This window comes from Asterias rubens, chromosome 20 (assembly GCF_902459465.1).
Source record: "Asterias rubens chromosome 20, eAstRub1.3, whole genome shotgun sequence".
Taxonomy (NCBI): domain Eukaryota; kingdom Metazoa; phylum Echinodermata; class Asteroidea; order Forcipulatida; family Asteriidae; genus Asterias; species Asterias rubens.
Window position 1 is genome coordinate 2,160,774 of NC_047081.1, and position 26,739 is coordinate 2,187,512.

Genomic DNA, 26,739 nt, shown 5'->3' on the forward strand with positions numbered 1-26,739 from the left:
CCAATAGTGTCCACTGGCTTTAACTTTGGTTGTAACAACTGAAATTCTGTTGCTTTTTAAAGGTATTCAAATGCAGTTTTCTTGATTAATTATTACTTCATTTCAGATGGAAATATTTATCATAAAAAAATATAGCATAGGCCTAAGTTCTTGTAAAGAACTTCCTAATGAGATTTATTTAAGACTAACGTTTTTTTTATCTTTGTATAACACCTTTATAAGGGTGCACTGTTGTTATTATCATAATCAAAGCTGTATATGGAATTTATAAACCTAATCAAGTTATTGTGCACCCTCAACAGATTAGACACTTGGAAGGGGGGGGGCATACAAAGCACAGCCTGTCAGGTTAGTTGTGATTATATCAGCCATGATATCAAGAAAATTTGAGAGAATATTGTTAGAATCACAAGTTATGAATTATTTATGAAAAGAGCTGGGCAGTAGGCCTATAGATGAAATAATAACTAAAGTAATAAACTCCTTTTTGCACCTTTAAACCACCTGACCTTTGACACCAACAGTGCACATCTGCAATCATAGGGTAGGCTGGAAAAGCACAGAACTTACGATCTTGCTTTGCAGAACAATGACTTCCCGACCTCTGAACGATGAATCTTGAACAAGTCTTGCAAAATTGTACACCCCCACCAATTATTGTAAAACGAATACCCACTCCACACGCATTGATTTGTCTTTATCCAGTTTGGTGGTATCCTTTAGTTAGTGCCGTTGGTGGAAAGATCTACGACCGGTGTGGCGGTTTCAACTTTCCGCCGTGTTCAGTTTTCCGAATGACCAAATACGGTAACATTACGTCATGCGATGCCTGCGCACAGCAAGCAAAAGTAGTCAATTTTTAGTGCTGTATTGAGTCATCCGTGTTACTCTCTGGTAGCTGTAGTCATGGCGGCGTCCACGAGTACAACGAGCGGCGAACGCGTTGATCGTATGAGAGAATTTGGTGTGGCACAAGCAGTGTGACCTGCTTACAGCTGTACGCATGAATACGTGAAAAGATGGGGCAAGAGAATGTGACTAAACAGAAAAGAATCGCGGCTGTATTTTTGTCTGGCTATACGTCACCCGGAAAACTGAACACGCCGGAAAGCTTAAACCGTTCCAACAACGTGGTATAATGTCCGGCTACGTCACCCGGAAAACTGAACACGGCGGAAAACTGAAACCGCCACACCGGGCTCGGAGGCAAAGCTGTCGGCTTTGACTGCTGGAGGATTGGTATGGCGCCCCCAATTGTCGATTGCTGGTCAATCTTGCTCTTCTACTGGGATGGCCACAGCGACTTGAATGCTCAATTCCGCGCCCCCAAAAAACTTCTTCTCATCACGCCTTTATCTCCATAATAAAAAATAATTACCTACAAATTCCAGAATAAGTAGAACCCACTGGAGCTCAGCGTAGTCCTATAGTTTCCATATATCAACAGAAATGTTTGTATAGAGCGCGTGAAGTTCTATGTTCTGCAATTTGTACTCCAAGTTTTTCAGACCGTCATTCTTGAGCCGTAGTCCTGCGTCCCTAAGTAATTTGTGTCTGCAAAGGAAATAACATAAGCTTTAGTACGATTGATTTGTTAAACTAAGTGCTTTACAGAGTCCTGTTAGAAAAGACCGAGTACAAATACAGTGAATACTTGCAAAACCCTTCCAAAATGGCGGCCATTTTGTAATAGACGAAAAGGAAACACAGAGAACCAGCAGAACCCAATTCCATAGCGCAGCTTTAACGTCAGCAAATCTCGGTGCTTACTGTTTTTATTCGCAAGGATAAAGTCAGGTACTTGCTTGTTTAGAACCAGTGATTTCATTGCATACAATGATTTTATTTGATTAACGCGCAGTGACGTTAAGCTTTCTCTATCTGTGTTTTAATTGGTCGGAGTTGATGTGGGTGGTGCAAGCTTCGGACCAATCAAAACACGGATATGGAAAGCGTACTTTTGGTCGTCTGCTGCATGCAGTGACTTGCTTGTTTGTTGGTGTGCAAGTTGAATGCGTAATCTCTACGTGAAATGAATGTTGTTGGAAGAAAAGTGATTATGGATGGGGATTGATGCACGCTAGAGGCCACTCTCTGGCGTTTACTAACTAGCATCGATGTGTGAGACAGGGCCCAATTCCAAAGCGCTGCTTCGGTAATAAGCACATAATTTATTCGTGATAATCGGTAGCAGAAAAATTTGCTAAGGTGCAAGCGTATTTTCACAGGTTAGCAGAAATATTGGGCAGCCATACTCGCGTTTACCATGGATTTGTATTGTGACGTCATATATTTTAGTGCGGTAAGCACCGTACGGTAAGTATGCCTGTTCGTATGCTTACGGTTAGCAGCGCTATAAAATGTAAATCGCCCCATAAGCACAAACTCGACCGCTAGGTAGCGCTTTCACATTGGGCCCACCTATTCAAGCTACGGTTAGCAGCGCTATACAGTATGCACAATTTTGGCCGTTACAGGCAGCTCTACGAGACTGAGCCCAGAAGGACCCCCCCCCCCCGAACAAAAAAAAAGACAACAAGAGTACAAGTGCTGCCTTACCTTTCAGGCTGTTTAGGCGCACTGTCATGGTGGTGTTTAATCACATTATAATATCCTATTTTTCCTCTGGCGTAGTGAACTTTAATGTCGGCTATTTTAAGACGTTTTAGGATGTCGTCATCCTCTCCTCCCCAGCCCCAATAGACGTTTGGAAAACCATTGATTTGTTGAATGTTTTCTTTTGTTAATCCAGTAACAGCTCCGAAGAAAGACGGATACTCAAGGCTTTTGCAGGAAAGAAAAAGAAGATTTTTGTTACATTACAAAAAATCAACCAGTTGAATAAGTCCAATTTGTTTGATTTTAGTCTAAAGGCTTACTGACTTCGAAGTTCACACTAAAACACATTTTTTTCTGTGAAATAATCTTCCTAAACTAAAGTTATTACATACAAAATAAAACAAAACATTCTCAATTATTTTATTGTGCAAGGTTTTCCCTAGTGACTCACACAATGGATTTAAAGGCACTGGACAGTATTGGTAATTAATCAAAATAGTTTAGGATAAAAGCTTCTTAGAGATCAGTGGTTGTGCTATGATTTTAGGCCACAAATGGCGTCCAGCAAGCACGTAATCGATTTCACAAAGATATTATAGACCTAACTTAGGACTGTAGACCTACGAGTTTTAAAAAAGATTTAAGGCTAGTCTTAAAGGAACGTTTCAGAATTGGTAAGAAACAAAAATCGCGAGGATCACAGACAACATAAAACTTACACGGTCTAATGATAATGATAGTTGAAAACACCCCTTGAAATATTTCTGTCTAGAATGTCATTTTTGATGAGAAATGAATAATCTAACTTCGCGTTTGGAGTTTATCTCTCATTGAGCGTTTTATTCACTTTAATTTTGGCATAGATGGAATGCAAAATTTGTTTTTTTCACTATTCTCTCGTGACCATGATGACCGATCGATCTCAAACTTCTACAGGTTTTTCAGTTAATGTATATGCTGGATAACATAAAGTGCTTACACTGCCAGTAACTGTTTTGTTAGCAAAAAAACAATTCTGTAATGTTCCTTTAAGTTAGGACGAAGGTAGGGTAACTCGAAACAAGACTAGTCTCAAATCTTTGTGAAATCTACCCCTGGTCCCTCTCTCTAACTCGCTATTCAGTATTCTCTTAATGCACATCTTTGTTGACAAGGTACCTGTAGTTCCACCTGTCTGCTCCAGAGATTAGTCTTCTTGGCATGTTTTCGCAGCCGTAATTATTTATTTCACTCAGGGGCACGTGGTCCACATCGTGCAGGATGAAACAATCCCACTCGTCATACTTGAGAGATTCGAGGTAACCCACATTCAGCAACATGGCACGGTTAAATAGTAACGAATTACCCTTGAAAATCAAAGAGAGGAATAATTGGGTTGATTATTCAATTCATCAATTCAATTCAATTTAATTTTATCGTCGTATTTTTGACCACCCCAAACTATTAATTAAATTGGACTATAAAACAGTAATAGTAAGGAAATATTTGTCCATTTTGATTTTGATGACGTTGTAAAATAATATCAGATGATACTTACAGTCGCTTAATCACGTGGAACATTGTCTGTAAACACTTTATAGTCAATGTGGGAGACTTTGGAACGCTAGGTGGCAGCAGACTTACCAGGTAAATTTCCATTGTTTACGTAGTTCTAAGCATGCGCACATTACCAAGAACAATGGATTTTACCTGGCAAGTCTGCTGCCACCAAGAGTCCCAAAAGTCCCATATTGTTTGTGTTACCTGATTGATTATGAAGAAAGCAAATGAGAGCAATTGTTTTTGAAGCAATGGTATCAAATAGCGTAGAACAATGGGGACATGATGAGCTCGATCCCTGTACGGTATCAGTATGGCAACCTGCAAAAAATAAATAAAAAAACTAAGACAAAATATGAACCAGACATATTTAGTCGATAATTCCAAGAATTTTAAAGAAATACTGTGGGAATACAAAACCTCAGCATATAAATGAATTCCCACAGTTGCATTACCAAGCATTACCTGACTCAATTTCATGGAGCTGCTTACAAGCAACACAATTTGCTTAAGCACGAAAATACCTTGCTTATTTTACACAATGTTACGGGGCGATTTGTCATGCCTTGAGTGGAGTCATTGCCGGTAATCTGATTTTACTAAGCAAGGATTATTTTGCTTCAAGCAAACTGTTGTGCTTAAGCAGCTTAAGATGATGCTTAAGCAGCTTAAGATGATGCAACCATGCAGTTTCTACTGTTTTGTTTTGTACCATTATCAATGACACAATAGACGTTTGATACGTCACCAATATCGACGACTAACACAAAAGAAAAATCAGCCAACTGCTGCGCTCAAAATGAGTGTGTCCATGAGAAGTGGATGTACAGCAAAGACACAAATCAATCAATCAATAAAAATCACAATTCATTAACGAACCTTTGAACTTTGCGTATCTGGGTGAAAATACTGTTGTTAACAGCACGCTCCACAACAAGGGTCAGTTATTGGTTTTTGTCCACTTTATGCTTACTAATTGAAAGGGTGTTTATACAATATTAGTAAGAATGAAAATAAAAATGTTCACAGATTTACACATGGTATAAAGATGGTCGTGTTGGACAAAATCCCCTTGAATAGTTTTGCCTGAAATGCCATAGTTTTAAGGGAATTGGTAAAATAATAGTCGTAAAACTTAAGGATAAATTCAGATGTTTGAAAATAAGCAAAATTACCTATATATATTTTTTCCCCACTTTTTTTCTCATGACTCCGAAGACCGATTTAGCTTAAACTTTCACATGTTTGTTATTTCCTGTTATATTATGTTGGTTCATCTTTAGCAAATACATAATGTTGTGCACACCCTTTAAAAATAAAAGTATCACGAAATATACAATAAAACTTAAAAGTCACATGTGATAGCTTTAGGTGAATAAAGTGTCTTCTTGCATGAGAAAAAAAACCAGCAAAGAACTGTCATGACATGTTTTATTTATTTACCTTCCATCTTGCTTTACAGTTCGCTGGTTGCCAGATTCCTCCGGGAAACCAGCGGTATTTACCAACAGTTTTGCCGTACGCCGAGAGACTCTCCATGTAGTTTTTACCCGTAGAGTTGAACCTAGCTCTGTGGTGAATCAGACTTGTGCTTCCATTCACGGCTTGCTGGATACTGCTTAGTTCTGTTCCCATAATGATATTTTCTGCGTTGCTTATTTGCAGTTCTTCACTTAGATTCATAGTTCTTTTTTTAACTGCAGACAAAAAAAATATTATTTTGTTTGAACGAAAATTACAAAATTACGCCTTACCAACGACGAAGTACCACTACTAGATGCCTTGAGCGTTGGTTAAAGGAACACGTTGCCTTGGATCGGACGAGTTGGTCTATAAAAAGCGTTTTGTTACCATTTGTTATAAAATGCATATGGTTGGAAAGATGTAAAAGTAGAATACAATGATCCACACATATTTGCCTCGAAATTGCGTGGTTTTCCTTTAACTTTGTGAAATAACACGGTCGGCCATTTATGGGAGTCAAAACATGGCCGACCGTGTTTGACGACGAGGTAAGAGGAAAACCACGCAGTTTCGAGTGATACTTGCGTGGATCATTATATTCTACTTTTAAAATATCTTTCTAATCATAATGTGCATTTTAGAACAAACAGTTACAAACGCTTTTCAAAGACCAACTCGACCGATCCAAGGCAACGTATTTCCTTTAATCAGTCTCAGAACTCCCTTAGCAGTCGTCAAGTTAACTGTGCGTTCTTATTAATTTGCCAAAATGTGTGCAAAAAAAGTGTCATAGCCTAGCGGTTTAGAGCACCTACTCTGTTTTTGTTTAAAGAACCAATCGCACTTATCGAAAAGAGAAGGTGTTCGCCATGGTGAACCTTGTTAGATTTGGCATCATATTGCGCCACACCACCTTGCAAATCAAAACATAGTGCTGTAAAGGTAGTATGTCTCATAATTCAAACGTAGTCCCACATACCTTGCAGAAAAATATTCGTGTTATAGGAACACGTTGCCTTGGATCGGTCGGCCATTTTGTGGAGTAAAAATTCTGACTCCATAAAAATGGCCGACTTTGTTAGTTCGCGAGTCATACTTGTGTGGATCATTATATTCTACTTTTAAAATTATCTATCTTACCATTAGCATTTTATATAACAAACGGTTCCAAACTGATTTCAAATACCAACTCGACCGATCCAAGGCAACGTGTTCCTAGCGCCTTTAAGTTACTGAGTGACGGATAATTATGCGAGCTATACATCATTAATTTATATTTTGCAATCATTCGCCATCTTCAGATCGAGAGAAATAAAAACAAGAGTGTAAAGTACTCACTGAGGCTGGGTATGTCTGACAGCTGCGGACATGGCAGAATCTCTTTCGGTTTTTTCGTCAATGGTTTGCTTATGATAACTGGTACGGGTGTTTTGGAAGAATTGTTCACTGCAACGTCAACGAAAATAAGAACAACTAAACAACAACAACAACTATGACAAAAATAATGTTACCATTAGGGATAATTGCGGAAGAACTGAACAACATTTCAGATCAAAGGAAATTACCGACAAACGGCAAGGCGAGATTGATCATCACCCATGGGAAGGAAAGAAGAATTTGAAACTTTGCATGGTGGAAATACGATATACAAAGGTTTGCGGAAACACCATGTAATGACTATCTCTAATGAGTTGGGGTGGTTATGAAAAGAACCGTTGGTTTCAACTATCATGGGAAGGACGTTGAACTATGCGTATGTCTCAGATAAAACTAATGATACAATGAGGGACTTTGGAACGCTTGGTGGCAGCAGACTTACCATGTCAATTTACATTGATTACGTAATTCTGAGCAACCGCACATTGCTTTAGAACGGTGGATTTACCTGGGAAGTCTGCTGCCACATAGCCTTGCTCAAGGCAGTCGAATTATTCACTCCGAAAAAAGACCGCCGCTGTATAAAAACCCACCCGTGTACACTGTGCGTAAAATGTGTGTAAACCTCATCGTACGACACGATGCCCCCCGTACGCGGCTATCCGCATGCGGGTTAGTGGTACGAATTCGGATGACTTGTGCACAGTAGTCATACGGTGTGTGTGCGTTGATGAGCGATGTGAAGGGGGTCGTGCGGTGTGAATACACACAGGAAGCACAGTGTAAACAGGTGGGTTGACAGCGGCGTCTTTTCGGAGTGAATAATGCGACTGCCTTGAGCAAGGCTACCTGCCACATAGCGTTCGAAATGCCCCAATTGGTATAGCCATTGGTGATCAGACTCTTTAGCTGTGCTTTGATGCCATGGTCTGATGTGATGTTAGTGCAGCTCGCAAACAATACATCCGACCAATCAAAACACAGATATGACTTTCGGTCGTCTGCATGTTGTGTGCACGTTGTGTGCGTATGAGTACAGCACATGTACTTTGCATACTATATGATTTGACTGCGTATCTCCATGTGAAATGAATGTAGGTGAAAGGTTAAGATGGACGGGGACTGATGCAGGCTGGAGGCCACTCTCTGGCGTGTAATTCACGAGGCTTGAAATGTGACGTCAGACGTTTAGGGTACGTATAAATGGGACCTTTCCATCGTAACCCACAGACTATAGTCTGGCTAACGATCGCAGGCAGGCAGGTTGTTACATTGCTGATTGTCTTACCTGGCCTTGGTTTGTTCTATCAACAGATGGAGTGACCCTAATGACACCTTTAACTAATATCACGCGCAATTCAACAGAAACAATAGGATTCAATGACAAAGCAGTTTTGTTTCAAAGCACTAGACACCTTTGACACTTTTTAAAGTATTCTCACTGAAGCCCGGCTCATACTTCCTGCGAATGCGAAGCGAATTTTGACGTCACAAATTTGCAACGAATAATTCGCAGGAGTTGCTCGATGCTCGAATCACTTGCGAATATCGTTGCGAGAGGAGGGTTGCCCCGTCAAATATTTTTGCTTCGCATTCGCAATCGCAGGAAGTATGAACCGGGCGTAAGTGTATCCCAACAACATGCATAAAATAAGAAATCTGTTAATTATTGGTCACCGCAGTTGCAAGAACATGAAAGAAAAATCAACCCTGTTGCACAAATTTAGTGTGCTTTCAGATGCCTAAAATGTCTCCAGGTCTAGTTCTTATCTTAGGCAGTGGACACTATTCGTAATTGCTCAAAATAATTATTAGCATAAAACCATACTTGGTAACAAGTAATGGGGAGAGTATAAAGTAGTATACAACATTGTGAGAAACGGCTCCCTCTGAAGTGACATAGTTTTCGAGAAAGAAGTAATTTTCCAAGAATTTGATTTCGAGACTTCAGATTTAGAATTTGAGGTCTCGAAATCAACCATCTAAAAGCACACAACTTTGTGTGACCAGGGTGTTTTTTCTTTCATTATTATCTCGCAACTTCGACGACCAGTTGAGCTAAATTATTCACAGGTTTGTTATTTTATGCATATGTTGAGATAAACCAAGTGAGAAGACTAGTCTTTGACAATTACCAATAGTGTCCAGAGTCTTTAATTACCTCTTTCTCAAAAACTATAGGTTACTTCAGAGGGAGCTGTTTCCCACAGTGTTTTATACTACCAACAACTTTCCATTGCTCGTTAAGTAAGTTTTCTGCTGACAATTGTTTTGAGTAATCACAAATAGTTTCCAGTGTCTTTATTTTATTGCTGATTTAAAACCTTGTAAATGCTATATACGTACCTGTAATGTTGGCAGACTTCATCACGGGCATTGTAATATTCTGGCGTGAAAAACTTGAGGATAATCCTTGTTTCACTTGCTTCACTAAAACACAGAAAAATTAGAAAATAAAATTGTGTAAACGTTACCAAATACCAGGGTCTGTAAAATATTACAACTGGTTTTTGGAACCCCTCTAGATGTTACAATCCTATACAAATGTGGGTTTGTAATAATAATAATAATAATAATAATAGATATATTATTGTTATGATGGTTGTTATTATACAAACAGGACATTAATTGAAAAGTTAACGACAAAATGGAGAAAAAACCACAGAGTTACACAGCCCTTTATGATTTCAATGGTCCCGGTAAACATATTTAATTTTGTAATATGCCTCATGGATATTGATATTAGTATTCTGGTCTGAAATGTTTGTCAAAAACCATATTAAAGACCCTACCTTTAAATACCAACATAAAACAAGAGTATACTTTGAAATGTTTTTTTTTTACCTTTAATAGTACGATGTGTAGGCCTATTCCTGATGTCTGCAGAAAAAAAAAGATGGAAACCGAACAACTTAAAAAAGTACTGATGGTAGGAGATAAGTTATTTTCGTGGCATTGTTTTACGCATTTTGTCAAAAACTAAAGCACATCGAAAGTAATATTTTAAGGGAAGCTTTCTACTATCTTCAAACTGTGTTTACCAAACGTGTTCAGTGCCTGTAAGAGAAAGGGAGGGGTGGTATAGACATTATAGGAACACGTTGCCTTGGATCGGTCGAGTTGGTCTTTGAAAAGCGTTCTGTAACCGTTTGTTATAGAATCGATATGGTTAGAAAGATGTTGTAAAAGTAGAATGCAATGATCTACACAAAATATGCCTCATATTGCGTGGTTTTCTTTTTACCTCGTCGACTAACACATAAATGGCCGACCGTGTTAGTTCGCGACCTAAAATGAAAACCGTGCAATTTTGAGTGATACTTGTGTGGATCATTATATTCTACTTTTAAAACATCTTTCTAACCATATGCATTTCATAACAACGGTTTCAAACTCTTTTTATAGACCACCTCGACCGATCCAAGGCAACGTGTTCCTTTAATATCATAAAATGTTTACCTGCGACTGCATATTCACCGTGGTACCAAGTCCACACGGACGTCGTTACTGCAACCACACACAAAAAGCAGAACAGACATTTAAAGTTTTTGGCGTGTTTGCGACGTGGCGGAGCGATGACGGACATCTTGCCTGGTATCTCCATGATTGTTTCACAGAGTTGACGGCGAGAGCATAATGCTGATATCGCTTTATTTATTGGAGGCCAGGTTTCATTGTAGATAGACCCTCCTCATAGACTTATGAACGTTTTGTTTCCGAAAATTGGTTGGCGAGACTCGAAGTTTGCGAGATGACGTTTCGTCACGGAATCGGTAGTTAGTGGCACGGTACGCACCGTGTACAGCAACACAGAGTGGTGAAAAAGCACCGTTCTTAATTATAAGTTGATTGGCACCACAGAAGAAAGCAATGCAAACACTTTGTCACATGTTGATGATGTTAATTATTATGAGCATTAAAACATCAATCAAGGGGTTGAATGGTTTTGTCAGTGTAAATATGACATTCCCAATATGCGGTACGTATATAGTGATGGCATCGCAAATGTGCTGTACTGAGTCCACTACGAATGAATCTGGTGGGATGTTGCACCGGTAGTTAGTGTCACTGGGCATTAGAGCGCTATAATAACCCATGATATGCTATATGAACTGTATTGATTTGAGTGCGTTGTACCAGGTGACACCCGACGTTCATTTTTGTAGCACACTTTTTAAAGGCATGGACACTATTGGTAAGTACTCAAAATAATTGTTAGCAAAACAACTTACTTGGTAACGAGCAATGGAGAGATAAAACATGTGAGAAACGAATCCCTCTGAAGTAACGTATAGTATTCGAGAAGGAACTAATTTCCACTAAAATATTTGAATTTGATTTAGAGACCTCATAATTAGATTTTGAGGTCCTGAGAGCATAATAAGCACACAACTTCGTTTTTTTTCTTCCATCATTATCTCGCAACTTCGTAGGTAGCACGTGGCAAGGCGCGGGAGAATTTTTTTTTCCCCAGGACAGATGAGGCCACTTATAGCGGGCGTGTTTTACCTATTTTTGGGTCTGTGTAGGACAGATGAGGCCACTCAGCATATATGGGAAGTGGCCTCATCCATTCTGAAAAAAAAAAAAAAACGCGGCCCGTCTGAGCAGCTTGCAACTGACTCACACACATACTGGGATCGAGGATGTGTGTACCGTCCCCGTAACTACACCGCTTAACAATTTATATCGACTTTATTTCAAGACTAGTCGTCTGCATGCAGCTTGCATCATGTGTGTACGTACATATACTTAAGATTTAACTGCAAATCGCCATGTGAAATATCAAGACCTTAGTGCATTTTAACGATATACATTGTACGATTGCAAACATTGTTCAAGCACAAATCGTATAACCTACACTATAGTGTATTTACATGTATTTTCTTCATAGGAAAGTAAAATTATTGAACGTAAGTGTGTTTTCTTTACTTCAAAACACGCTTTTGAGTGTCATGGGTTGTGTACATACAAACTAAACGCGCAGTAATTTATGTCATGGTGGCGTCGTCCGTCAACTTTATGACAGTTAATAGTATGCAACAAGTATTTAAATCCTATGGGATTTTGACGGATGAAAATTGTATAAAGAAGAAAAGGAGAAAAAGTATAACAAATACAAACTCTTGACGAGAACATTAGCTGTTCCGACTAAAAGGTCGGAACAGATAACAACACCATTTCAAATAATAACATTGCAAGTATACCAAATTTCGGACTGGCAACATTTAATTATAAGAAAACACAAAATAACACTCAGCCATTATATCCCAGACCATTACAGTCAAAATATACTTCTTATTTAAAAATTATTCACTGTAAAAACAAAAGAAAAAAATTAGAGAGCCATTCGAAAGAAAAGACAAAGGAACTGCTGGCAGTGTAAGCACTCTATGTAATCAACTATACATAAACTGACAAACCTGTAGAAGTTCGAGATCGATCGGCCATCTGGGTCACGAGACAATAGTGAAAAACCGATTACAAATTTTCCGTTGCATCGATGCCAACAAAATAAATGAATAAAACGCTCTCATCAAATATGAAATTTCAGACAGAAATATTTCGAGGGATGTTTTTTAGCATCATCATTAGACCATGTAAGTTTTATGTAAATCTGTGATCTTCACGATTTTGTGTTTCTTACCAATTCTGTAACGTTCCTTTAATTGAACTCATCTAATATTAGCTTTGGTTTCTTTACCCTTCACCGATTTGTGTTGACACTAGAATAGATCAGTGTGGTTGGTAAGATACTTCCCTAGAATTGCACAGGTCGTTGTGTTCGAATCCCACCCGGGAAATAATATGCCTGTGATTTCCCCCCCCCCACATAACTCGGAAAAGTACTGAGTATACAGAGCTAACACACATCGGTGTAAGGGTACAACTTTTACATTGAATTATTTCGAGTTATTTGTTTCAATAATTATTGTAACAAAAATGTGTACAATTATTATTTAAATGACGTTAATATTTATGTGATAATTATTGCTGGGCGTTACTGATGCTTACTACACACTAACTCGAAACACACACACAAAATCCTTTCTACTATTGTCCTATATAGGTTTGCATCAATACTAATCAGGCCATTTATTCCATACGGTGTTCGATTATACGAAAACAATGCATTGCTAGTTTTTTTGGGCCATGCTTTGTTCTCTATGCACGTCAATAACTCATTCACACATGCGTGTGACGTCATTTAAGTAGGGCGCCCTCAGTATAAAGAAGGTAGACTGGTCCCTTCGCCCATCCCCAGCGCGCCTTGCCTTAACCAAAGGCGTGGGGATGGGCAAACGTTTCAAGCAAGCTCATTGGTCTATCCAAAAATTCTCAGTCCCATCATGCATCAAACTCACACTGCAAAATATATACACTGCACGCATTTTTTTTCGTACCACACGCTGGCCATCGCATACACGCATAAGGTATGGGCGCTTTCTCGGACCTCTTCACTGTTAGTCAACCCCGTGGCCAGCGTGAGGGTACGAAAGAAAATCGCACACTGCACGTATGACGTACTTCAAGAATCCAGGGCCCAATTTCTTAGAGCTGCTAAGCACCAAAATTTGCTTAGCATGAAATTTCTGCCTCGATAAAAAGAGGATTACCAACCAAATTTCCACATGATTTTCCAGATGAGCAGGCAACAGCTGAACACCAGTAACAAGCAATATATGCAACAAATGGAAATTTGGTTGGTAATCCTCAAGGAAGAAACTTCATGCTTAGCAAATTTTTGTGCTTAGCAGCTCTATGAAATTGGGCCCTGGCCGCTGGGGCCAAGCGAAACAGGTCCCCTGTCTTTATCCGCAAGACGGGCACTGACTGATCTTCAGTTTTTGTACACCACGTAGTATCTTTGTATTTAAAGGCAATGGAAACTGTTGGTAATTACTCAAAATAATTGTTAAGCAAATATAAGCAGGATACCAGCGACCGATGGTACATGTGACACGTGTTTTGGCTGCCAACCATTTTCTGGAAAGCACATTATCAATTTGTGCTAGCTCCTTTTATGCCTAAGCAGCTCTATAAAATTAGGGCACTGGTTGCCAATCTGACGTCATCAGGACATTCCATAGCGTTCCTTTAGCTTTTTCTCAAGTACGGAGGCCAGTAAGTGACACATCTCAAAATGAAGTTGCTGTATTCTGTGGATTATAAGAAAAGAAAAACAAAGATGGCGGCTGTAAACTTTTGATTACGATGAAACAAACGTCGTCAATGACAATGAATTACATTGGAATATATGTAACTGGAATTCAACAGGGTTATTTTGAGTTTAAGCCGTGTCTAATGGGCAATTCGCTGTGCATCTGCACGTTTATCCAATGAAATCATTGCGTTAAATGAAATCAATGCGCATGTAATACCAGGGGTTGATTTCACAAATAGTTAAGACTAGTCTTATCTCGAGTTAGGACGAGTAACTCGTCCTAACTTAGGACTAGCCACACGTTTTGTATATCTCCTAGGACTAGTCCTAAGTTAGGACTCGTCCCAACTCTTTGTGAAATCGACCCCAGTGCCTGTCGTCATCCAAGACAGGGGACTGGGACCAGTCTAATAACTTATTGGCTGATACAGCACGTACACGCATGCCCTTTCGAAACCGCGTCTTGGTCTTGTACTCAGCGCTTCGGCTCATTGGAGATCGTCGACATTGAAGCCCCCCGTGCCCGAGCCCGAGGTCCCAAGCAGTGGTTTTCGAAAAGGGCTATTGCTATATACGTACATAATATGCCTACCTGTACGTTGTGTTATCTTGGTACTCCATTGACGTAATGTACGTCTCCAACCAGGTCAAGTTGGTGGCCAGGTCAACGGAGACGACGTAATCATCATGACGTAACGTACTTTGAAATTCTTTCACCATGTCATGGAAGTTCTTATAGTGGCCACGATTCTGTATTCACAAAAACCACAAGAAATCTAAAAACACAGACACAAGACCCCAAAACAAGAAGAGTAACGGGGAACTTTTGGGACGCTTGGTGGCAGCAGACTTACCAGGTTGTTCCATTTTTTACGTAGTTCTGAGCATGTGCACATTAGCGAGAACGATGGATTCACCTGGGGTTGATCTTTTTATTTATTTTTCTGTTATGCAAGTTCGCCCCAAACAAGGCTTAAATACCCTGGACACTATTGGTAATTGTCAAAGACCAGTCTTCTCACTTGCTGTATCTCAACATGCATAAAATAACAAACCTGTGAAAATTTGAGCTGAATTGCGAGATAATAATGAAAGAAAAATCACCTTATCGATATTTGTCATAGAAGTATGGAAATAAATGTGTATCTGAATTGGAAGTATTTTTTAGAGTGCATTTACCTGTTTCTCAAGCATCTGTCGGACCTCATTGTGCTGTCTTTGTATCATATATTCCTTCTTGCGTTGGACGACCTGTTATCAATTTAAGAAAAACAGTCGATACTTTATTTAATTTTAATAATAATAATCATCATTTATATAGCGCCATCTATCTAGACAACTAATCCGAGCTATGGAGAGGAAAATAAACCGAAACGAAGAAGTTTATAAAAAGAAAATGATCAAAAGTTCCTTGGAATCTATGCTCTATTCCTTCTCGCTCCTACAATATTCTTGCGTGTGATTGGCTGAAATCGGGTGCTGTGGCAATTATAATGGACAAAAGAAGAAAGAAAAAACTCCGGTAAAGCAAAATCAAAGTCTATTTTACGTTTTCGGTAAACCGGAATCGATACTCTCCCCTCACCTCTTAGCTTTCTAGCTCCTGCTCGCGCCGATAAGCATCGGTACCCTAATGAATATTCATGATGATCATTCTAATGAATACATTAGATAAACACCTCTTCTCCCTAGCTCCTGCTCGCGCCGATAGGCATGGGTAGCCTCATAAATATTCATAATGATCATTCCAATGAATACATTAGATACCCACCTCTTCTCTCTCTAGCTCCTGCTCGCGCCGATAGGCCTCCGTAGCCTCATGAATATTCATGATGATCATTCCAATGAATACATTAGTGAATATGAAATGACCGAGGAATATGAAGGCGATGGTGTAGTAGCGACTTCCGGTCATGTGACGCTTGTCCAGCTCTGCCTGAAGGTCTGTCCATCCTTCCACCTTTGACAAAAAAAGAAAATGGAGAGAAAAAGGAGTGAATTATTTTGAGGAAGGGTCATATACATTTGCAAATTATCAAACATTTAATGAACCCATGGTGCAGTAATCCCCCCCCCCCCCATTAATAACAATGTAACCAAACCGAGCCTGAAAGAGGGAGGCAGCAAGATACTCACCGTGACATAACTGAATAAGGTGAGCATTGCAGAGCCAAGATCACCCCAGTGTTCTTTATCACTGCCCTCCCAGCAACCAAAGAAGTAGTACCCCATGATGGCGAAGAGGAACATCATGAGCAACAGAAGCAGAACCACATTGAGAACTGAGTTACGAATTGTATCCAAAAGTGCCGTCACCAGAACCTTGGGGAGAAATAGACAATGTCCTTGTAAGAGGACTATGTAAGGGAAAATTGTAGTAGACTCAAGCATTTTGGGCTCCCCAATAAAGTATGTAGCTTGTTGTCAAGGCCTTAGTAGAAAGGACTGCTTCGTAAAGCCGCGATCCCAAGCGACTGCAAGAGGAGACTACGCGACGAGTGGCGGCAGCTTTGCCACTTGACTCGCCCGAGTGGTCTCCCCTACCAGTCGCTTGACATCACGGCACCAGCGACGGAGCTGTCCACGCCACGAACGACTTGACAAAAGGCTACTCAATAATGTGGCACTGGTGCCCATGTGGCAGGAGATAATGTTCGCAAATTTAGTATCTAATACACATGAACATACCTACCTGTAGTCCGCGAACAAATGAAACGGTGCGAAGTGTCCGCAGCGTTCGAAGAGCCCTCAACGTCCGAAGTGCGTTTAAGTTAGTCTGGCCTCCGGTAAATTGAACAAGCAGAACCTTTAAAGTGTAAACACCAGGAAAGATTAATAGTCATGTTCATTATGCCAAAAGAAGACGTTACATCATTCATATTCATGACGTGTACTGACCTGTATGTATGACATCAGCAACACCAAAAGGTCAAACAAGTTATAGCTGCTGTAGAAATAGCGCACCGGCTCAGCGTAAATCTTCATCAAGAACTCCAGAGTGTAGATACCGAGGAAAAACTCATCGAGGATCGCGAAGGCTGTGCGGAACCTCGACTATAATGAGAGACAAACATACCTTTATCCTCAAGCCAAGACATTTAAACAAAATTATCACATTTTGTTGTATTGTGTTAAAGGCAGTGGACACTACTGGTAATTGTCAAAGACTAGCCTTCACAGATGGTGTATCTCAACATATGCATAACAAACCTGTGAAAATTTGAGCTCAAACGGTCATCGAAGTTGTGAGGTAATAATGAAAGAAAAATAACACTAGTCAAACGAAGTTTTGTGCGTTTAGATGGTTGGTTTCGAGACCTCAAGTTCTAAATCTGAGGTCTCGAAATCAAATTCGTGGAAAATTACTTCTTTCTCGAAAAATAAGGCACTTCAGAGGGAGACGTTTCTCACAATGTTTTATACCATCAACCTCTTCCCATTACTCATTACCAAGAAAGGTTTTATGCCGATAATTATGTTGAGTAATTACCAATAGTGTCCACTGCCTTTAAACAAAATTATCAGATTTTGTTTTGTTAATACTTCTATATAATTTGTAGTTCTAACTAAGCTGGCACTGGGTCAAATTACATAGCCATGATAGCTGGCAAATTAATGCTTACAAAGTATCTGCTTGGCAGAATGAGCAAGATAATGCTACTCTACTGTACTAGCCACAACAAGAAAAAAATGTGACTCGGCCCTTGGTATTTTGGCTGCTGTTTTGTAGTATCATTCTGGTGATTATTGTAGTGCTTAGAGTTCTATGAAATTGGGCCGAGGTGATGGGACGTCAATCTCTGTAGTCCGTGGTTCAGGATGGGTTACCGTTACCGTGGTGGGGTTTATTACGTTTTTAATTTTTAATAAAAGAATTCAAAATGTTCATCAACGTATCCTGGTGTCATGTGTTTTCAGTAGGATAACAGGAAAATTGTTCACAATCAAAAACTAAATATGTTTTTTCCCAATCATCTATCCAATTTTTTAACAATAACACTTTCACTTCATGGTGTGTTGAAATTTTTAAAGTTTTGGTTTTACGTTGCGAGAGACAGCCCGCCAACAGTGCTTATGCATGCACGACATTGGAGCAACGTCATATATTTTCACACCTTTCATTGGTTGGTATTTTATTGAGTATTCAGAAGCTAGTATGGCGTGCAGTAATTGTGAGAAAAGATCTGTTTTACTGTTGTCAAAATATCCTTTGGATAGCTGTAATTACCTTGAGAGTGAAGTCCGTCTCCAGAGCCATTGCAATAGCATTGAGCACAATGGTGAACATGATAATAGCATTGAAAGCGGTCGACTCTGTGATTTTCACGACAAAGCGGTGAAACGCCAAATCGCACCGGACCCAGCGACGCTCTGGCCCCTCATCGTCTATGATCAGGTCACTGCCCGTGTCCGAGACAATACTCTCTTCCGACATGTTTCAAAACTACGGTACTACACTAAACAGCGGACTCCAACACTAAATAACAAGTCGTTTTGATCAATTCTTGTCCGTGTGTATTTGTAATTTGTCATCGAGCGAATCCAAATTTTCTGCTGAATTAATAAACGTACGTTTCATCATTCACTGTTTGAATGCTCAAGCGTACATGACGCGCTCTTCTGCCGAGCACGCTCTGCGTCCGCTGGGGTGCCAGGCGCATTTCAGTACGATTGGTGCATGTTTCGGGTAGACATTCACTGTACAAACCTATGGGAATGTACAATATCCAATATCGATGTATAAGGTAGACATTCACTGTACAAACCTACGGAAATGTCCAATATCCAATATTGATGTGAATGTTCAAAATAAAATACCAAACTAACTTAACCGTCATCTCAAAAGAGAACATATTCGTTGTGCTATACAGCCAACCCCACCAAATTATCTAGGCATATGCAACCAAGTTAATACGGAAACAAGCTAAAACATTACTGTTTATAAAGTGGGGTTCTTGTCACCTATTTCGATGTCAACTTTGAAGAAAAGTTTAATAATATATTAAATAATTTAATGAATCTATTTCAACTATTATATCTATCTAAATCTATTTAAATCTATGAACGACCTGGCAGGGTCATATCTAAAAGAATATATTAAAAATGACACTTCGAGGCAAAGCAACTAGTAGCGACACCAGACTAAAATGGAGACGGTTTTCCAATGAGGCAAAAGGACACATTGTTTGTTGTTTGTTTGAATGATCTTCCCATCAAGGGAACTCGGCAAACTCTCACAAGGGATATAAACACCAAGCTGGCAACATCTAATCTCTCTCACAAATTATGAATTACGCGAATCAAGAAATTGTGATTCATTAAACTAGACGACTATATTTATTCTAGTCATTGTGAAATCAGCGGTTAGCTGGGAAATTCGAACCCACAACCTTGTGATTGCAAGTCCGGCAGTCTAACCACTTGACCACGGTGACATACTTGTTCCAAGCAGCCATTAGGACGGATGGAAATATGTTTGATATTGCCCAATAATTTGACGTCATACAGACTCCTGTGACTAAATAATTCATTTCAAGAAACCCATATCAGTTAAAGGCAGTGGACACTATTGGTAATAGTCCAAGACTGGTCTTCACATTTGGTGTATCTCAACATATGCATAAAATAACTAACCTGTGAACATTTTAGCTCAATCGGTCATCAAAGTTGCGAGATAATAATGAAAGAAGACAACACCCTTGTCATACGAAGTTGTGTGCGTTTATATGGTTGATTTCGAGACCTCAAGTTCTAAACTTGAGGTCTCGAAATCAAACTAGTAGAAAAATTACTTCTTTCTCGAAAACTATGGCACTTTAGAGGGAGCCGTTTCTCACAATGTTTTATACCATCAACCTCTCCCCATTACTCGTCACCAAGAAAGGTTTTATGAGTAATTATTATTTTGAGTAATTACCAATAGTGTCCACTGCCTTTAAGCAGCGGATATTTTTGTTTGCAAACCTAAGAAGCCAAGGACGGGTAGAAATCTGTTTGATATTGCCCAATAATCTGACGTCATTCCGAATCTTATGACCAAACAATTAATAAGTAGCGGATATTTTGTGCAAACCCAAGAAGCGTAGCATAACTCGATACTTCTTATCGGCCTAAGTCCTTTTTATTTTTGAGTGACACCCCTCGTCGGAGAGGATCAGAAACCAGAAAATAGCCCAGGTTATTTCCTTTGTCATTTCTGCAAATAACCTTTTCCCTCCAAATGGAAGTACAATATAGCCATCTAATCCACTCTCAGTAGAAGAAAGTCCGAGGTTTACCATGTAATGGATTTTGAGAGGCCTTCGCTTGGGGGGAAAAGAGAAGCATCATTACCCACGGAGTCTCTTACTTTTGAAACCTATACGCGGTTTGAAGATAATCGGTTCTTTGGGTGAACGGGAGCACCGCCATTGTGAGCGGGCAAGGCAGAAACACACCGCCGCCCGAACGCGTGAGTGCCCAGCGGGTCGCTCATTCCAAACGCATAGACGCCGTTAAGCCTTTAAACACCGTGGTGGACTTTGAAGGTGCCGATGCATTCAAGTGGTACGGCGCGCATGATTGGTTGGGCGTGGATAGACTTGCCCTGTCACGGCGAATCAAATCACTTGTCAATGACGTCTTTTGTTGGCTGCTCTGATACTTCTAGAAGATAGACGTTCTTTCATCATCAGTTTCAACTCGGGCTTCAAGTCGACAACATCTCATCAAAACGATCCTTAGGGAATTTACATCTACTGCTTATAATTATTCTTGCTAGTTTCTTGTTAATCTGCCATCATGTATGCCGGATGGATTTTCCACTTCATTCTATCGATGTCTTTGCTGGCTGCGATTGGAGGACAGTTGTTTGACCGTGGGTGGTAAGTACCTTTAAATTTTTAGATTTAATTTAATTTTGCTAATTAAATATACAGCACGGCACTTGCCGAACTTTTTTACCTTTTAACTGAACGGATCATCAACTTTTTCAGAAAGCAATCATGTTTTAATGAAGCAAGATGGAATTTCTTATTTAAAACATTTGTACAAAGTTCCAACAAAAATTGAACACACACGCACATAATTATTGTGACTCATTATCACATTTTAGTCCGAATCTTACTGATCATAGAGTTGACACAAGAAAATTTTCTTTGGTGGAGAAAACTGTAGGCCCTATTTGTAAATCAAAAACTTATTTCGGTTGTTTCAACCAAGATAACGGACAAGATTTCAACATGCTGATTATATTTTCCTGCGACTCACACCACAACGGATTGAGCCCCAAAAATATTGTTAAAGTCATTATGGTTTCCTATGGTCCATGACACCATAGAGCAAACAGGAATTCTTTCTGCGACTAAGTTTGTCAGTTTCCGCCAACCTGTACAGCCATTACAAATTAAGGTTTTTGTTAATCATCGGACGGAAACGAAGACACTATGTAAACACCAATTTAACTTCAATCATCTTCCTTTTTAAAATTCCAGGTCGCCCGCCAGCAACCTCCTCATCTCCGGTTCCAAAGTAAGTAACAAAAATATTCTCAAAATTTCGTGTCACGTCCTTTCCATTTTTGTTCTACCTCCATGGTTCAACCGAAAGAGCTTCTAAAAACCCTTACACTGGGTCCTGCTCTTCACTTAAACAAATCCATAGTGTTCCTTTGAAATGTTGTGTGTTTGGTTTTTCTCTTGAAATCTCATCTTCATTTCCCCTCGAGGTAAGATTTAAGGACAGTACTCTAAACCTGACAGGATGTGACATGTTCCCCAAGGATGGCCTCTTTTGTCCTCTAATGTGTCTATTTTTCTCAGGCATTTCAAGACGGTGTTTGACCCCCCTCAGCACCCACTCAAAAAGACTTTCTTGAAGAATTTAAGACTGTAGAATCAATCTCAAAGGCAAAGTTTAGAGCACTACCCGTGACTCATTTTTATAAACCCATCTCATAAACCGATCACAACAAAACTTCACTCAAACCCCCTATACCAAAATGAACATCCCTTTACACAAGGTTTGTATTAACCTCCCCCAGCGTGGGGTCATGTTTTTTTTCAATAAGATTATTTGTAAACCGGGGGTGGAACTTTAACAAGTTTCCAAACAACCTTTTACTTTTATTGTCCACCTCCTCTTTACAAGGGTCAGTTAATTAATACTCTGTTGAAAAGGAAACATCAATCATTTACTACCACCCACCCGACAGGTTCAAAACCGATCGGGTAATACGTTGTGGTGGCGGTCCAAAGATCTTTAGTAATCAGTAAATTAGCTGACCCTACTGGCAAAATAAGGGCTTTGTTTGGCCTGGTTGGATTGGGTGGGGATTAAGTCATTGAACCATGGGTTTCTTCATGTCGCGGTGAGTCAAAGGTTCCAAGCCTGGCATTCTGGCTTCGTATTCACCATAGAGGAGAGACCCACAGTCCCTTTCTCTATGGTTTGACATTACTCATCAACCAGTGTGGACTTAATGCTGTAATTGAATCCAATTTAGGAAAAGAGCGCCAAGGAATTTCCCTTTTATGGCAACGAACTTTTTTTAGACAGAACTTTCTTCAAGAGACGATTTTGTCATTACACATTTTCGCGGTTTCTACGAAATAAGAACGTAAATCACACAGATAGTTCAGACTGGCGTCTGGGTTAGTTTTGTAATTTTACAAAAACGTAGCAAAGACAAGTTAGTATTGGTTAGTCTTCGAGTGTCAAAGCGTCATTCCAAATCGTTTGCATTTTATATATTGGTCATTTTGGCTGGTAATCTGTTCGCAATGATCATCGTTGGCAACGTCAGTTATTTGTTTGAGCAAACGAAATCCCCTCTTTTTAAAACTTATCTTAATCGTGTATTTTCTTTGTTTTTTCCAACCAGAGTATTCAGCGATACATCACGTACTCCGACAGCGTGAGTGCCGGGGCAGTCACAGCCATGAAGGAGTGCCGTCGAAGGTTCCTTTGGGACCGGTGGAACTGCCCAGAGGGATCGCTAGCTCTCCTTAACGAACCACTCCGTAAGTACGCTCAGATTTTTAAGTAAATGAGTTTTCCCATACATTTTTGAAAGACCACCGAACGAGAAGGGCAATAATGGAATGAAAATAAAACCTTTTGCACAATTATATTGTGTGTGCTTTCAGGTGCTTGAAATAGGCTCTTCATATTTAAATATAAGAGAGAAAATACCTCTTTCTATCTCGTTTCTCAAAATGTTTTACACTAGTCAAAGGCTTCCTCGTTTCCAGATAAAGCTTCAAGTGAAGTTGCCAAGCCAAACTCCAAGAAGTCATGTTTTAACTCAGTTTTGTATTTACCGTTCTTCATTTGCAGCGACCAGAGAGATGTCTTTCGTCCACGCCATTAGCTCGGCAGGGGTGATGTACTCGCTGACCCGGAACTGCTCCTTGGGTAACTTCGAAAACTGCGGCTGTGACGAGGCTAAGAGAGGGGGCAAAGAAGGTAAGGGTTGTTAAGTCAAATGGTCTAAAAGCCGTAAAACAAATGCTTTTCCATTGCTGGGCCATCTCTTTGGAACAGCTTTCAACTTTAGTCAAGCAGATAACGGTGGTTGTTTTTGTGTGTATTGTTTTTTTGTTTTTTTTTACGCGACACACATGACGCCCTAAAAATCTTTTTTTTTCAGATAAAATTTAGTTCACAAGCATGTTGGATTCCCTTCTTAAAGGGACGCTTATGTAAGTTTGGTGCTTACTTTTAACATTTATGGCATAAATAAGCTACATCAGCTTTCTATTAATCATTTTGAAGCCCCTCTTACGACTGACGTAAGATTGTTGTCAATGTAATGCCCTCTATATCAGCAAAAGATAAAGCTAAATTTTCAAGGACCTAACTTTTTGATCGATTGATCAGATCGAAATGTATTGCCAATGTAGAAAAACCAACTCATCGGGCCTATAAGCAATTGTTTATATCACCCCCATTACAGATTTGTTTCCATTTCCTGTGATGTATATTTTGTTGACTAGATTTTTAAACTCCTAATTGTTTCCTCCAGGTGGTGATGGTTGGCAGTGGGGTGGCTGCAGTGACAACATCAAGTTTGGCGAGAGGATCTCAAAGGTGTTCGTAGATGGGATGGAGCAGGGGGAGGATGCGCTGGCCTTGATGAATCTGCACAACAATGACATCGGCCGAAAGGTAAGACTCGTTTCAGTCCCTTTGCGAAAAAACCCTGTTGTCTGCAGTGAACTCCAGGCTTTCTATTTCCAATGGCCCAAAATTGTTGAACGAATGGCATATGGGTTTAAATCTAAGCTCCTCTCGTTCGTGAACATTTGTTTTTATACTTTGGAGGCCCTGGTAAGTGGGGCTTAGTGATCAAAATTGGTCATTGGCTGCTCCGAATTGAGTAATAAGCAACGTGCAAGCAAATAAACAACTTTTACCGACCGTAATTTGACATATTTTCTTCGTAAACACTTGCTGAAGTATTTAAATGAATATCAGTTATTGCTGAGTATTGGTTGTTAGCAAAAGGCAAGCAAGCAAACAAAGTTTTATAGTATTATTAATTTTTGGCTGTGACTAATTTTATCCACTTTTTTTCCTTATCACAGGCTGTTCGTCAGACCCTCAACCGTCGCTGTAAATGTCATGGTGTCTCCGGTAGTTGCTCCATCCAGACCTGCTGGGACCAACTCGGCGCCTTCGACATCATCGGCGAGGCCCTTCGCAAACGCTACGAAACGGCTGTGTTGGTAGACTACATCAACGGCAACCTCTTCCCCACCGACATCAAACCCAAGGAAGCCAAGGACTCCGAACCTGTAGACAAGAGTGACCTAGTCTTCCTCGAGCTGTCGCCTAACTACTGTCAGCTCAACTCTACCATCGGTGCTGTAGGGACCGTAGACCGGGAATGCTTGCGTGGACGAGGAGGTGATGAAGTGACTGAATGGGAGGCTAGAAGCTGCAAGCGGCTCTGTACATCGTGCGGACTTGGTGTGAGGCGGACGAAAGTCGTAGTCTCGTCCAGTTGTAACTGTAAATTCCATTGGTGTTGTGAGGTTCAGTGCGAGACATGCACGCGGGAAGTCACCAAGCTGACATGCGCACGGAAGAGCGAGACTAGAACCAGACGTTAGCGCCCTCTTGTGGCAAAGAACTCTTAGGATTTGCCAACTTTATTTTTTTGATTAACTCAATGTTATTATGGAGCCTCCAGTTCTGGTACATTATTGATTTTTGTAAATATGTACATTTTTATAGACCGATTAATTACTATTAAATGTAAACAACTCCTGTGGATATTCCGTTAGGAAAATGTTACGTTCGCATGACCACAAATTCATTCTTCATAAGTTAAACTTTTAAAAGTATATATACATTGAAACTGTAATTACATTTTTTTTTTCAAAGCAAATATTAATTTTGTTTTTTTACCCATACACCGATGTGTATACTCAGTACTTTTCCAAAGCAAAAATATCTTAACAACTTTTCAAGACTTTTAAAGTAAACATTCACTTTAAAATTTCATTGTTGTGCACGTGTATTGTTGTTTACAATAAAATGTTAGAAAACAAAGTCAGTTTCGCTTGTTATTATTATGTTTTAAAAGGGGGTTTCCTTAAAGTTTAGGTTGTAGGAACTTGGGCAAATACACGTACAATATACAATTTTTGGTAGATAGTTTGGCATTTCTACAAGACTCTGGTTTAAGATGCTACTACACACCGGTTATGTACGTAGTTGGGCATTATTACAATGCGACGGTTTTGTGTACATAGTTAGGCATTTCTATACGACGGTTATGGGTTCCAAGTTGGGCATTACTACCCACCGGTTATGGGTTCCTAGTTGGGCATTACTACCCACCGGTTATGGGTTCCTAGTTGGGCATTACTACCCACCGGTTATGGGTTCCTAGTTGGGCATTACTACCCACCGGTTATGGCTACCTGTCGGGCATTAAATGTACACACCGGTTGTGGGTAACTAGTTGGGCATTACTACCCACCAACGGTTATGGGTTCCTAGTTGGGCATTACTTGTAAAGATGTGGGGTGTTTAAACGGTTGATAATACCTCAATATTTAGAACACGCTATGCGAATACTGATGTGGTGTGGATCTTTTGTTTTGGTTGTCACTATAGCTGTCAACTTTTAGTGTAACTTCTTATCGTGTCCACACACATAATAGATATTGTGCTTCAGCTATCACTGTATTCTGCAAGGTCCACAATCTTGCATTCTTGCTCCAGTAGGAGGCATCTCAGAAAGTGATCCATAGTTTGTGGCTCTGTCTTATGCAGGTCGTCTTCCATGCGGCACAAATGATATCCGAAAACAACCGGTTATAAACAGTTCCAGCTGGGCCCAATTTCATAGAGCTGCTTAAGCACAAAATTTTGCTTCAGCAAAAAATTCATTGCTTAGTAAAATCAGATTACCGGCCAAGACTCCACTCAATTGTTATGCTAAGTAAACAACAGCTAAATACTAGTCATAAGCAATGTATATGGCATGAAATTTTGGCCAGTAACATGTTTAAAATAAGCGAGTAAAATAAGCGAGCTATTTTTGTGCTTAAGCAAATTTTGTGCTTAAGCAGCTCTATGAAATTGGCCCAAGTCATTATCAACACCCCACGTGACGCGCTCTCCACCAATAGGAATAGCGAAAC

The 26,739-nt window shown here is 39.8% G+C and overlaps 3 protein-coding genes across 3 annotated transcripts; 1 reads left to right on the forward strand and 2 right to left on the reverse strand.

Annotated features, from left to right (window-relative positions):
- Nucleotides 1-1,187: 1,187 nt before the first annotated feature.
- LOC117303878 (beta-1,4-galactosyltransferase 6-like) lies at nt 1,188-10,929 on the reverse strand. The gene is made up of 9 exons (XM_033788281.1): nt 10,399-10,929; nt 9,784-9,819; nt 9,286-9,369; nt 6,901-7,008; nt 5,542-5,795; nt 4,303-4,419; nt 3,718-3,905; nt 2,560-2,784; nt 1,188-1,554 (listed from the first exon to the last, which is right to left on the reverse strand). Exons 1-9 carry the CDS (start codon nt 10,541-10,543, stop codon nt 1,425-1,427), a joined length of 1,287 nt encoding a protein of 428 aa, XP_033644172.1. The 5' UTR covers nt 10,544-10,929; the 3' UTR covers nt 1,188-1,424.
- A 2,769-nt stretch (nt 10,930-13,698) lies between these two features.
- On the reverse strand, nt 13,699-18,635 carry LOC117303880 (cation channel sperm-associated protein 3-like). The gene is made up of 8 exons (XM_033788284.1): nt 18,333-18,635; nt 17,003-17,158; nt 16,797-16,910; nt 16,241-16,426; nt 15,876-16,064; nt 15,284-15,355; nt 14,697-14,854; nt 13,699-14,099 (listed from the first exon to the last, which is right to left on the reverse strand). The coding sequence occupies exons 1-8, from the start codon at nt 18,537-18,539 to the stop codon at nt 14,015-14,017; spliced, it is 1,167 nt and encodes a 388-aa protein (XP_033644175.1). The 5' UTR covers nt 18,540-18,635; the 3' UTR covers nt 13,699-14,014.
- Nucleotides 18,636-20,770: 2,135 nt separating this feature from the next.
- LOC117303881 (protein Wnt-8-like) lies at nt 20,771-25,811 on the forward strand. Its single transcript, XM_033788285.1, has 6 exons — nt 20,771-20,967; nt 21,577-21,613; nt 22,965-23,103; nt 23,420-23,548; nt 24,108-24,250; nt 24,670-25,811. The coding sequence occupies exons 1-6, from the start codon at nt 20,885-20,887 to the stop codon at nt 25,195-25,197; spliced, it is 1,059 nt and encodes a 352-aa protein (XP_033644176.1). The 5' UTR covers nt 20,771-20,884; the 3' UTR covers nt 25,198-25,811.
- Nucleotides 25,812-26,739: the final 928 nt, after the last annotated feature.

Bases quoted from the DNA above. Each gene is read 5' to 3' on its own strand.
- LOC117303878 (XM_033788281.1), bottom strand. From the start codon at position 10,543: ATGGAGATACCAGGCAAGATGTCCGTCATCGCTCCGCCACGTCGCAAA. The intron at 7,009-9,285 runs GTACGTATATAG...TTGACGTTGCAG, and splicing joins GAAGTCTGCCAACATTACAG to TGAACAATTCTTCCAAAACA. The intron at 4,420-5,541 runs GTAAATAAATAA...TATTTTTTGCAG, and splicing joins ACTGTAAAGCAAGATGGAAG to GTTGCCATACTGATACCGTA.
- LOC117303880 (XM_033788284.1), bottom strand. From the start codon at position 18,539: ATGTCGGAAGAGAGTATTGTCTCGGACACGGGCAGTGACCTGATCATA. The intron at 16,065-16,240 runs GTGAGTATCTTG...TTTTTGTCAAAG, and splicing joins CCTTATTCAGTTATGTCACG to GTGGAAGGATGGACAGACCT. The intron at 14,855-15,283 runs GTAAATGCACTC...TTGTGAATACAG, and splicing joins GACAGATGCTTGAGAAACAG to AATCGTGGCCACTATAAGAA.
- LOC117303881 (XM_033788285.1), top strand. From the start codon at position 20,885: ATGTATGCCGGATGGATTTTCCACTTCATTCTATCGATGTCTTTGCTG. The intron at 23,104-23,419 runs GTAAGTACGCTC...CTTCATTTGCAG, and splicing joins TCTCCTTAACGAACCACTCC to CGACCAGAGAGATGTCTTTC. The intron at 23,549-24,107 runs GTAAGGGTTGTT...TGTTTCCTCCAG, and splicing joins TAAGAGAGGGGGCAAAGAAG to GTGGTGATGGTTGGCAGTGG.